The following is a 12,814-nucleotide window of genomic DNA, read 5'->3' as shown; positions in this document are numbered from 1 at the left end:
CCGGGCGAGTGGATTTGCTTTTTATCTTCTAAAAAAATCATTGTCTATTTTTTAAAAAATATTTTTCTTTTCTTTTGGCCGGTCCTGGGATTTGAACTTGGGGCCTGAGCACTGTCCCTGGCTTCTTTTTGCTCAAGGCTAGCACTCTGCCACTTGAGCCACAGCGCCTCTTCTGGCCGTTTTCTGTATATGTGGTGCTGGGGAATCGAACCCAGGGCTTCATGTGTAGGAGGCGAGCACTCTTGCCACTAGGCCATATTCCCAGCCCCAGGGTTTTTCACTTCTATTCAAGGCCTGGCGCTTTCCCACTTGAACCCTGGCTCCGCGTCTGGCTTTTGGGTGCATCCCGGGCTGGCTTTGAACCGTGGTCCTGGGAATCTCAGCCTCCTGAGCAGCTGGGGCCTGGAAGTTGCTTCCGTGTCTGTTTTTGTTGCACACATCCAAATGGATGTGCCATGGAGCCTGGTGGAGGGGGTACAGCGGGGGAGAGGGGATCCCCTGAGTGGAACGTTCTGGAATGGCACAGCTGGGCCCAGGGCGGGCGCTACCTGTCGCAGAGCTTGTGGAGCACGGGGTACACGTCGTCCTCTTGGCTGAGCCCCTCAAAGAACGGGATGAGGTCCAGCAGCTCCGTGTCGGCCATGTCGTCGAACCAGGACTGGACGGGCACCTGGGAGGCGGCAGAGAGCCGGGCCCACCGTGAGGCGCGTGTGGCAGCACACGCCTGTAATCCCGGCCGCGCGGATGAAGGCCACCCCCAACCCCAAAGATGGATCTACAAGGGGGAACCCCAACAGTGCCACAGTGGATCCCTGATTCCTGGGTCTCTTTTCTTTTTCTTTCTTTTAAAAGAATGAAAACCTTTGTGTTCAGGTTCAAGACTGAGACTCGAACTCAGAACCTGGAGCTTTGCTCTACCCGCTGGGCCACGCCTCCATGAAACCCCTGCCCCATGAAGTCTGTTCTGTGCCTTCGTTTCTTGCCCAGGAAGAGCCGGGGGAGGGGGAAGCTTTCTGGGATACAAAATGGTCCCCCCCGCCCCCCCCCCCCCCCCCCCAGTGACTCGTCCACCCCAATTTGACTTTGCCACTGGGCGCTGGTGGCTCGCGCCTGTCATCCCAGCTCCTCAGGAGGCTGAGATCTGAGGATCGCGGTTCAAAGCCAGCCTGGGCAGGGAAGGCCCTGAGACTCAGCTCTCCAAGGAACCAGCAGAAAAAGCCCGAAGTGGCGCTGTGGCTCAAGCGGTAAAGCACCAGCCTGGAGCTGGAGAGCTCAGGGACGGCGCCCAGGCCCCAGGTTCGAGCCCCGCCCTCCCCCGTGGTACCCACGGCGTTCTCGGGGTGGAAGGCGTAGGAGGCGGGCGAGTTGTCTACGATGATGACCTGGCTCAGCTCGCGGCCCAGGCGGCTCAGGTCCTTCACGTAGCTGCCACGGTGGAACACGCAGGACTCCCTGAAGAGCCGGGCGCGGAAGACGCCCCAGCGGTCCAGCAGGTCGGCCACGGGGTCTGCGTACTGCACACCACAAGTCTTCCTTTCTATCAGCCCTGGGACTCGAACTCAGGGCCTGGGCGTTGCCCCTGAGCGCTTCTGCTCAAGGCTGGCGCTCTACCGCTCGAGCCACAGCGCCACTTCCGGTTTCCTGGTGGTTTCCTTGGACGTAAGAGTCTCACGGACTTTCGCGATCGGGCTGGATTCGAACCGTGATCCTCAGATCTCAGCCTCCTGAGTAGCTGGGATGCTAGGCCTGAGCCACCTATGCCAGGGTGCGGGCCACATTTCCCGGCGCATTGCGCTCATTGTTGTAGGCAAGAATAAGGCCTGGGCCTGGCATCCCAGGCTGAGATCTGGAGGATCTCGGTTCGAATCCAGCCTGGGGCAGGACAGCCCGGGAGACTCTTACGTCCAATGAAACCACCAGGAAACCGGAAGTGGCGCTGTGGCTCAAGTGGTAGAGCGCCAGCCTTGAGCAGAGAGGCTCAGGGACAGCGCCCAGGCCCTGAGTTCGGGTCCTGGGACTGACAGAATTTCAAAAAGACATGAAGCCATCCATCTAGCTGTGGCTCTCGCGTTCCCCCCATTCCCAGGGGCTGGGCCCGCAGGGTGGGGTGCGGGAGGGAACCCCCCCCCCCGGGGTCCCCCGTACCTTAGCCAGGCTGGCCGTGAAGAGCACGCACTCGAACAGCTGCCCCATGCGCTGCAGGAACTCGTCCACGTGCGGCCGCTTCAGCACGTACACCTGCCGGGCAGCGGGGGCCGGAGGTCAGCGCGGCGGGGGAGAGGCCGGGACTACAGGCAGGCGCCGAGGGCCAGGCGCCAGGGCAGAGATGGGGTGGACAGGGGAGAGACAATGGCCTGGTGGGGGTGACGGCCCTTGGGGGGGGGTGGAGATGCCCACGGGGGGGGAGGGGCCCTCCTTCTCTTCTGGAAGCGGCCACTCAGGAGGCTGAGATCTGAGGATCGCAGGTTCAAAGCCAGCCCAGGCAGGAAAGTGCATGAGACTCCCATCTCCAATGAACCGCTCAGAAAACCGGAAGTGGCGCTGTGGCTCAAGCGGTAGAGCGCCAGCCTTGAGCAGAGAGGCTCAGGGACAGCGCCCAGGCCCTGAGTTCGAGTCCCAGGACTGGCATTTAAAAAAAAGGGGGGGGAGGGACTCCCACAACCCTCTAAGAGGCCTTTCCTCAGTTTCCCCTGTGTGTGTGTGTGTGTGTGCCAGTCCTAGGGCTTGAACTCAGGGCCTGGGCACCGCCCCTGGGCTTCTTTTGCTCGGCGCTCTACCACTTGAGCCACAGCGCCACTTCCGGCTTTTCGTTGGTTCGTTGGAGATGAGAGTCCCCTGGACTTTTCTGTCGGGCTGGCTTTGAACCGCCATCCTCTGGATCTCAGCCGCCCGGGTGGCTGGGATTCTAGAGATGAGCCACCGCACGTGTCCTGAAAGTCGTCCTCCGACAGACCGCACACTGTGGTCACCGCCGTGACAATGTGGAAATAGAGTTGACACGAACTCGGAAAAGGCTCGAGGAAACTCAGAGTTCACTTGGGTTTCTTACCTGATGTATACTTCCATCAATTTCAACCGGAACAATAAAATCAGCATTACTAATAGGCTAGAGGAGGGGGGGGGGAAAGAAACAAACCCCAAACTGTCATTAATATGTCTGATAAAAGTTAAAACTGGAAAAAACAATTGGGGACATGGAAAAAGCATGGACCAATTTTTGGTGGTTGGTGGTGGTGGTGGGGCTTGAACTCAGGGCCTGGGCGCTGTCCCTGAGCTCTTTCACTCAAGGCTGGTGCTCTACCACTTTGAACCACTTAGATGGCGCCACTTCCGGTTTCCTGGTGGTTCAATGGGGATGAGAGTCTCACGGGCTTTCCTGCCCAGGCTGGCTTTGAACCGCCATCGTCCAGGTCTCAGCCTCCTGAGTAGCTGGGCTGACAGGCGGGAGTCACCAGTGCCTGGTTCACCACGCGTGTTTATTAAAAAACCGGATGTACCTTAAATGAGCTGTGCACCAGGGTCTCATCTAAGTCGATAACAATGCACTTCTTTCCATAGTCCGGCACCGTCACCTCCGGAAGAAGGTATTCAGCTGGTGGCTAAACAACAACGACAAATCTGTATTAGTTCCTTCATGTAAAAGACCCAACAACATCCAGACTGGCGGATGTGATGATGGTTTTTTTTTTGTGTCCATCCTGGGGCTTGAACTCAGGGCCTGGGCGCTGTCCCTGAGCTCTTCAGCTCAAGGCTAGCACTCTACCACTTTGAGCCACAGCTCCACTTCCGGTTTTCTAGTTGTCTCATTGGAGATCAGAGTCTCATGGACTTTCCTGTCCTGGCTGGCTTTGAACCGTGATCCTCTAGATCTCAGCCTCCTGAGTAGCTAGGATGACAGGCGGGAGCCACTGGCGCCCGGTGGGAAGGTTTAATTATAACAGCAACTCTGACTTTGCCAGGCGCATTTCCTGGGGCTGTGTTTTACTTAAAATTTACTCTGCCATGTGGGTTCACTTCTGAGCCGAGCCAAACCCACAGGATTTCCCCCCCTTTCTTTCTCTCTTTCCTTTAAAAAAGAAATTGATGTCCGTGGCTCACCCAGCTACTCAGGAGGCTGAGTGCTGAGGATCAGGGTTCAAAGCCAACCTGGGCAGGAAAGTCCATGAGACTCTGATCTGCAATGAACCAACTAGAAAACCGGAAGTGGCGTTGTGGCTCAAGCGGTAGAGCGCTAGCCTTGAGCTGAAGAGCTCAGGACAGCGCCCAGGCCCTGAGTTCAAGCCCCAGGACGGACACACACACACACACACACACAGAACAAACAGTTATGTTCAGGCTAAAGGAACCAACTAGATCAGTGCCTGCCCCACTGTACTGTGAGCTACTGGGACATTTTTGCCCCGTGGTAGCGATCTGAGTTATCTTTAATCCGGGTACTGCATTAACCAGGGAATCTATCTGTGCTCAGCCTCCGGTGACTAAACTCCTCTGTATCTGCATGGTGGGGAGCGTGGATTAACGGGTGTCTTTGTCTCATTCTAGAAACAATGTCAACCATTCAGTGAAGCCTGTGGCTTTGTTCTGTGTCTGATAGGAGCCAGGTAACCACCGAGTCCTGCAGGAAGGTCAAAGCCTGCTTCATATTTGATGCAAAACAAACACCGGCAACTTTGTAGCCTTAGCCCCGAAGGAATGGACAGTTCAGCCCAGAAAATATGAAATGCAGAGCTATTTTTCTTAAGTGGGTGCTGGTGGCTCACGCCTGTCACCCTAGCTACTCAGGAGGCTGAGATCTAGAGGATCACAGTTCAAAGGCAGCCCGGGCAGGAAAGTCCATGAGACTCTGATCTCCAATGAGACAACTAGAAAACCGGAAGTGGTGCTGTGACTCAAAGTGGTAGAGTGCTAGCCTTGAGCAGAAGAGCTCAGGGACAGCGCCCAGGCCCCAAGTTCAAATCCCCAGGACACACACACACACACATACACACACATAAACAAAAAGAATCCTGATTTCAGGAGACCCCCAACCCGCAAAATTCTATGCAACTTTCAATAAAATCAGAAAAATATACATACACTCGGTATGGGAATGACTTCACTCTGGTCACCCTAAGGAAAAAGAAAAAAACGTCATGATCAGATTTGAAGAGACAAAGAAAGATCTTATTCTCTTATTCTTTTTTTTTTTTCCTTCTTTTGTCAGTCCTGGGGCTTGAACTCTGGGCCCGGGCGCTGTCCCTGAACTCTTCCGCTCAAGGCTGGCGCTCTACCACTTGAACCACAGCGCCACTTCCAGTTTTCTGGTAGTTAGTTGGAGATAAGAGTCTCACAGATTTTCCTGCCCTGGGCTGGCTTTGAACCACGATCCTCAGATCTCAGCCTTCTGAGTAGCTACGATTTACAGGTGTGAGTCACAGCCCGGATGCCAAGCCAGTTGCTTTTTACCGAGTATATAGTACTCCCCCAGCCCGGCCTGACCTTGTGTAGCCCCTCGTTTTCCTCCGGCGGCAGTGGCGGGAGCACATGGGGGCCACTGCGGCAGGGCGAGGCCTCCCCCTCGTAGGCCCGGAGGCAGCAGAAGAAGGAGCTGAGGACGCCTCGGTGCCTGGGCTTCTTCACGTCGAGGTTGCACTGGGCGGCTGCAAAGAGGCAGGGGGAAGCACATCAGCGAGCAGTCACAGACTGCCGGGCCACACCCTCACCCCACCCCACCCCACCCGAGATCCGGAGGATCCCGGTTCAAAGCCAGCCTGGGCCAGCAAAGTCCCCGGGGACTCTTAACTCCAATGAACCAGCAAAAAGCTACAAGTGGCGGTGTGGTTCAGATGGTGGAGCACCAGCGTTGAACAACAAACAATAATCAGATGCCCTGATTCTAAGCACATGTATGCACACACATGCACACACACACACACATGCACATCTGGAGTTTTTACTCCAGTGGCCCAGAATGGTGGCTGTCTCTCCTTCCTTCCTTCTTCCCTCCCTCCCTTCCTCCTTCCTTTCCTGTGTCTGCACTTGTCAGTGTCTCCTCGGGGGAGCAGGCCAGGCCAGCTCTGGTCACGGCCCATGTTCACAGCGCACCTTCAGGGGAAATTGCTTGGGGGAAAAAAGTTGACAGCAGTGGCTCCCGCCTGTCATTCCCAGCTCCTCAGGAGACTGAGATCTGACGATCACGGTTCAAAGCCAGCCCAGGCAGGAAAGTCTGGGAGACTCTGCTCTCCCAGGAACCACCAGAAAACTGGAAGTGGTGCTGTGGCTCAAGTGGTAGGGCGCTAGCCTTGAGCAAAAGAAGCTCAGGGACAGTGCCCAGGCCCTGAGTTCAAACCCCAGGACTGACCAAAAAACAAAATAAGTTCATTGTGAAGTTGTTTTTGTGTTTTTTTTTTTTTACATTTTACAATCCTATCGTATGGAAGAAGCTAAACGCATATTTTTTTAAGATGGAAAGGAGGGCAGGGTGTCTTTTCCAGGGCCCCCTGTTTAAATAAATGCCCCGATTTATTTTTCCTTCTTCTAGAAGTGGAATGCGCTCCGAGGCCAGTGGTTTGGCACTGAAGGTCACACAGGAAATTCTGGGCATTCTATGCATTCATCACATTCTTTTCCCACCCCACCCCCCAAAAAAAATTGGTCAACAAACACTCATTTTCCTCTGTTACATAAAGGGGAGCGTTGGGGGGTGTGTGTGAGGAGATGGAGGACCCAGCACAAAAGAAAAGAAAAATGAAAGAATTATTATTTTTTCAATTGTGGCAATCCTGGGGCTTGAACTCGGGGACTTGGGGGCTGTCCTTGAGCTTTTACTTCTTCTTCTTTTTTTTTTAAAATGTATCTTCTTTGATTTTTGCCGGTCCTGGTGTTGTAAAGTAAAAATCTCCACTGCAAATCCAAGTAGTGAGAAAAGAGAGAAGATACATTTCCAAGAGGTCGAATTGGGAGTCTTTATTATGGGAGAGTTGGATTCCAGTCGCAAAGACCTGCAGCCCCTCGAATGCACTTCACACTGTTAGGAAACAGAGTCATGAGGGTGGAAGAGGAAAGAAAAGGCAGGAAAACACCACCAGCAAACCAGATCAGCTGATGTGGTGCGCCATGGCAACCAGGGGAGAGGCCAGGGACAGGAGGCCTTGTATCATGGCGCCTGAGCTGCTCTAGGCTTAAATAGTGTCAGGGTCAGGGGGCGGAGTCCCTTGAGTTCAAGGCACAGGACTGGCAGGTCTGGTAACCTATCACCCAAATCCCCACCCCTTGCCTCTATCAGGCAGGCCTGCCCATCACCTGGGAGGTGGGACTTCCTTTCCTCTAGGAATTCAGGCCTGCCCATCACCTGGGAGGTGGGATTTCCTTTCCTCTAGGAATGCAGGCCTGCCCATCACCTGGGAGGTGGGACTTCCTTTCCTCTAGGAACACAGGCCTGCCCATCATCTGGGAGGTGGGATTTCCTTTCCTCTAGGAATGCAGGCCTGTCCATCACCTGGGAGGTGGGACTTCTCCTTCCTCTATCATGAAAATAAGATGGCGCCAGCTAAACCCAATTCCCTATCATCTACCACAGGGCCAAGATGGCACGGGCTAGAGCCCGCCTCCCCATATCAAGATCACATGCTGGGGTTCGGAAATAGCAGGGCAGGACACACAAGTGAAACCTACGGAAGGAGAATCTGAGTTCTTCAGCATGATCATACATAGATTTTTCACACCAAGAGTCAAGTGGCTCATGCCTGTCATCCTAGCTACTCAGGAAGCTGAGATCTGAGGATCCCAGTTCAAAACCAGCCTGGGCAGGGGAAAAAAATCAGGAAGCTGAGATCTGAGGATAAACCCAGCCCAGACAAACAGTGTACCCCCATTAAACTCTATCAGTCCCTCCTTCCTTTTTTCTTTTCTTCTTCTTCCTTCTTCTTGGTGCCAATACTGAGACTTCAACTCAGGCCTGGGCGCTGTCCCTGAGCTCTTTTGCAGAAGTACAGCACTCTATCACTTGAGAACCACTTCCGGTTTCCTGGTGGTTCGTTGGAAATAAGAGTCTCATGAACTTTCCTGCCCTGGCTGGCTTCGAACCATGATCCTCAGATCTCAGCCTCCTGAGGAGCTGAGATGACAAGAGGGAACCCCCAATCCCAGCTGCTTTTCTTCTACTGATCACACCTTCCACCCAGCGCTCACCTTAGCCCTTCCCTTGCCCTTGGTTTGGCCCATCTTCCTGGCCGGGTTATGTAATCAGTGCCTCATTGAGGCATCAGAAATGTAGAAGTTTCTGGATATTACTTAAAATGATGCAAGGCCTGACCTTCCCATTGGCAAACAGCTTGCATCCTTCGTCTTCAGATATCCGGGCCCCGTTGGAAAGACTTAGTTCCACATTGCTAGAATGTTCCTGGGTTTGGGTTGTTTGCTCACACACCAAAAGGGAAGGCCAAATACTGTTGTTTTTGTCAGTTGTGGGGCTTGAACTCAGGGACTGGGCACTGTCCCTGAGCTCTTTTTGCTCAAGGCGAAGCGCTCTACCACTTTGAGCCAAGGCGCCACTTCCGGTTCTCTGGTGGTTTCATTGGAGATTAGAGTCTCTCAGAGTTTCCTGCCAGGGCTGGCTTTGAACTGTGATCCTCTAGATCTCGGCTTCCTGTGTAGCTGGGATGCTAGGTGGGAGCCACCCATGCCAGCAGGATATGTCTCAGCCTGGGCTTTTCATTCTAGGGCTTACTCAATTCATCATATTTTCCCAATAGCCTTTGTGGTGCTCCCCAAAGGCACCCAAATCGCTGTGACATTCTCCTCCACGCACCCCCCCCCCCGCCCGCCGCCCCCTGTCTCTCCTCATCGCTGCCAACGATTCTCAGGAAACATCTGACTATTTTGGTAGGCATGATGGATGCTCACCCTAACGCTCACACAAAACAGAAAAGCAAAGAAAGTTAAAAAAAGGATTTCCAGCGTCTCGCCATCCCAGCCAACTGCAATGGGAATTTTCGAGATTTCTGCCTCTAGATTCATCTCCACGCACCATCCATAGGTAGAAACACATCTATCACCTTCTTATTTATTTGATCTTATGTTATTTTTTGTGCCGGTCCTGGGGCTTGAACCCTGTCCCTGAACTCTTCAGCTCAAGGCTAGCACTCTACCACTTGAGCCACAGCGCCACTTCTGGTTTTCTGGTGATTCAATGGAGATAAGAGGCTCATGGACTTTCCTGTCCCTGCTGGTTTTGAACTGCGATCCTCAGATCTCAGCCTCCTGAGTAGCTAGGATGACAGAAACAAGCCAGTGGCATGTGGCGAACCTCTAAAAGTGAATGCCCAGAATGAAAAAAGGGGGACAGCATGACAGACCCCACAGATATTAAAGACTAAGGGGGTAGGGTATTATGGCCAGCTGTCACTCATTATTTGGAACAGACAAACAGCACTTTCTTATGGTAAAGAAATCACCCAGGAGCTGGGAATGTGGCCTAGTGGTAAAGTGCTCACCTCGCATGCATGAAGCCCTGGGTTCAATTCCTCAGCACCACATTCACAGAAAAAGCCAGAAGTGGCACTGTGGCTCAAGTGGTAGAGTGCTAGCCTTGAGCAAAAGAAGCTCAGGGACAGTGCTCAAGCCCTGAGTTCAAGTCCCAGGACTGGCAAAACAAAAATAAATTAAAAAAGAAAAAGAAATCACCCAGGAAGCGAATACAAGAAGAGCATTATCTCAACAACCCTGTATCCATTCAGCAAATCAAATCTATATTTAAACAGTCACAAAAGCCCCACCAATGCCCTAAGGGTTTTCTACAATGTATCCTACTAAATATGACTTTCTCTGGAAAAAGATTATTTTGTCATATTTCCCACACTTGTTTTCTGAGGCCAGTGTAACCTTGAGACTAAAACACCAGGAGGAATTTCTTTTCGAGGGTTCTGGGGGCAGTCCTGGGGCTTGAACTCAGGGCCTGGGCTCTGTCCCTGAGCTCTTCAGCTCAAGGCTAGTGCTCTACCACTTGAGCCACAGCTCTACTAATGGCTTTTTGGTGGCTCATTGGAGGTAGGAGTCTCTCAGATTTTCTTGCCCTTGGCTGGCTTTGAACCGCGATCCTCCAGATCTCAGCCACCTGAATAGCTGGGATGTACAGGCGTGAGCCACGGGCACCGGGTTTATTAATTCTTATTGTCGGTGCTAATCTTCATTTCTTCCAGTCTTGTTGACAATTTGGTACAGTGTTGTTGTTGTTTTCTAAGACATTGAACACACCATAAGCTTTAGTTTCCACACTCATTTTGCAAAGTAAGAATAGCATCAGTTATGAACTATTCTATTACTGCTCTCCAGCACTGAAAGTGCTTGAGGTATAAAGATTTGGGAACATTTTGGCAAACAGCCTTCACCCAAATTATGATTAATTGAAAGGAACCATTCAGGTCCTTCCTTGAAGCAGATAAGGAACATGGGCTGTTACTTATCCCATTACATAATTTTGATTTTTTTTTTGGTCCCAGAACAAGGACTATCTTTGAATTTGTGTGCTCACTTTAGATTTTTGCACAGATTGAGGCCTTTGCTTAACAAAATAAGAAAATAAAAAAAAACCCACAATCCCAGCCTGGACACCAGGGGCTCATGACTTCACCCTCCCGGCTCCTGGGTGTGTGTGTGTGTGTGTGTGTGTGTGTGTGTGTGTGTCAGGATCTGAGGATCAGGGTTCAAAGCCGGCCCTGGCAGGAAAGTCAGCGGGACTCTCATCTCCTGCAATGCAGCCACCCGGGGTGGAGAAGCTAAGGGGCCGAGTGGAGGCCTGAGTTCACCCCATGGTAAGGGTTCAACACACTCACGCATGCGCACACGCACACACGTGCACACACACCCTTACAGATGGCTATTAGGTACAAGCATGCACACACATACACACTTCTCTGTGCAGGCATGCCGCTGGGGCTCCCCTTGCACACTTGCACACACACCCTCCCTATCAGAGCATGCATGCTATCGAGCTCCCCTTGCACACTTGCACACACACACCCTCCCTGCCAGTGCATGCATGCTATCCGGGCTCCCCTTGCACACTTGCACATACACAGACAACTCTGCCAGAGCATGCACACTAGCCGGGCTCCACTTGCACACCCGCACAACTTCCGGCGCCCCCTCTGCGGTCGCGGGGATCGCGAGCCCCGCACCCCGCCGCCCGCCCCGGACCCGGACCCGGACCCGCTCACCCTTGGCGGCCGCGTCCTCCCCGGGCCCCGTCACCTGCGTGATCACCGCGGGGCCGTCCATGGGCCGCGCCGGCCGCGGTCGGGGGGCCCCGCGGAGGGCGATCGCCCGCGCCGCCCGCAGCCCCGGCCGCCCCCGCCCCCGCCCGGCACCCGAGAGCAGCGCCCAGGGGACCGAGGCCCGGCGGAGTGGAGCCGGAGCCCGGGGAGCACGCGGGGGAGGCGGCGGGGGGGGGCGGGGACGAGGGGAGGGAGGGAGAAGGAAGAGGAGGGAGGGGAGGGGGGAAGCGGGGGGGAGGAGGGAGGAGGGGAAGGAGGTGGGAGGAAGGAGGGAGAAGAGGGAGGGAAGAGGAGGGAGGGGGAGAGGAGGGAGGGGAGGGAGGAGGAAGGGGAGGGGGAAGGGGAGGGAGAGGAGGGAGGGGAGGGGGAGGGGAGGGGGAGGGGAGGAGGGAGGGGAGGAAAGAGGGGTCCGCCCCCAGGGCCTCAGTTGCTGCCTGGGGGGCCCAGGATGGGGGCTGGATTGGGGGGGCGGGTGAAGGGGGGGCGTGGGCCTGAGACTCAGGCGTGAGTGGAACCCCGGGGGTGGATAGTGGGCGTCCCTGCGGAGATGGCGATGGGGTCCGGGAGTAGGGGTTGGAGGGAGGGCTGGAGGGAGGACGGCAGGGGTCTGGGGTACCGGGGTAGGCTACGGATTTGGGGGGCTCTGGCTGTTAGGGTGTCTTTGCGGGGGGGCGGGCTCTTGGGGACCTCGGAGGCCGGGGTGGGGTGGGTGGGGCACGGTGTGCACGGCGGGCGGGGTCGGGGGCCTGGAGAGCGGGTCCCGAGGCCCCGGGGGGGGGTGCAGGGGCCCTGTGGGGGGGGGGTGCAGCGGGCGGGAAGCGTCAGGGGGTTCCAGGGAGCACGGGAAGGTTTCGGGGACCCCCCGAGTTGAGGAGGGCCTGCGGGGCACCGGGGAACACGTACCAGCCTTCGGACTGACCGAGTCCAGAGCGCCCCTCAGCCCCCACCCCGGCCCCTCAGCCCCCCCAGCGCCCCGGCGCCTCCCTCAAACTCCCGGGCTTCGCGGTCCAGCGGGCGGGGCGGGGCGGGGCGGGGCGACGGGGCGGGGCGCGGATGCTCTCCGCCAATCAGGGAGCTCAGGAGAGTCGGTGAGCCTGACTCCGCCCACTTGGGGGACGAGGTGTTCTCGCTCCCGGGCTTCACAGTCCAGGGGGCGGGGCGGGGCGGCAGCCAGCATGACTCCGCCCACCGGGTGGGGGGAGTGGACCAAGTCTTCCCGCTCACTGGCCGCACAGTGCAGTGGGCGGGGAAGTGCCACGGGAGGGGGCGTGGCTCTGGCGCTGTTAGCCAATCAGGAAGCCTGGGTGGGTTCGCCAGCCTGCCAGGGTTGGTTGCGCTCCTGCGCCTGCGTGTGCTTTGGGGCCAGGGAACGCCTGCGCGTGGAGGCCGCGGCGCCTGCGCGTGGAGGCCGCGGGCCCCTCCCCGCCCCTCCGCCGGCCTGGGCAATGGCCGAGCTGCCCCTGTCCACTGGACATGGATGGATGGATGGATAGATGGATGGATGGATGGATGGATGGACGGACAGACAGGCAGACCTATGAGGCTCAGCTTCTGTCCATTCA

The 12,814-nt window shown here is 55.7% G+C and overlaps 1 protein-coding gene across 1 annotated transcript; it reads right to left on the bottom strand.

Annotated features, from left to right (window-relative positions):
- Window positions 1-487: 487 nt before the first annotated feature.
- Window positions 488-11,369, bottom strand: Ctdspl (CTD small phosphatase like). The gene is made up of 8 exons (XM_048334658.1): window positions 11,196-11,369; window positions 5,479-5,639; window positions 5,077-5,109; window positions 3,498-3,599; window positions 3,050-3,106; window positions 2,146-2,238; window positions 1,329-1,514; window positions 488-670 (listed from the first exon to the last, which is right to left on the bottom strand). The coding sequence occupies exons 1-8, from the start codon at window positions 11,254-11,256 to the stop codon at window positions 545-547; spliced, it is 819 nt and encodes a 272-aa protein (XP_048190615.1). The 5' UTR covers window positions 11,257-11,369; the 3' UTR covers window positions 488-544.
- Window positions 11,370-12,814: the final 1,445 nt, after the last annotated feature.

Source organism: Perognathus longimembris, chromosome 26, assembly GCF_023159225.1.
Source record: "Perognathus longimembris pacificus isolate PPM17 chromosome 26, ASM2315922v1, whole genome shotgun sequence".
In the NCBI taxonomy this organism is placed as follows: Eukaryota; Metazoa; Chordata; class Mammalia; order Rodentia; family Heteromyidae; genus Perognathus; species Perognathus longimembris.
Note: the sequence above shows the minus strand (reverse complement) of the source record. Positions and strands in the feature narration are given on the sequence as shown.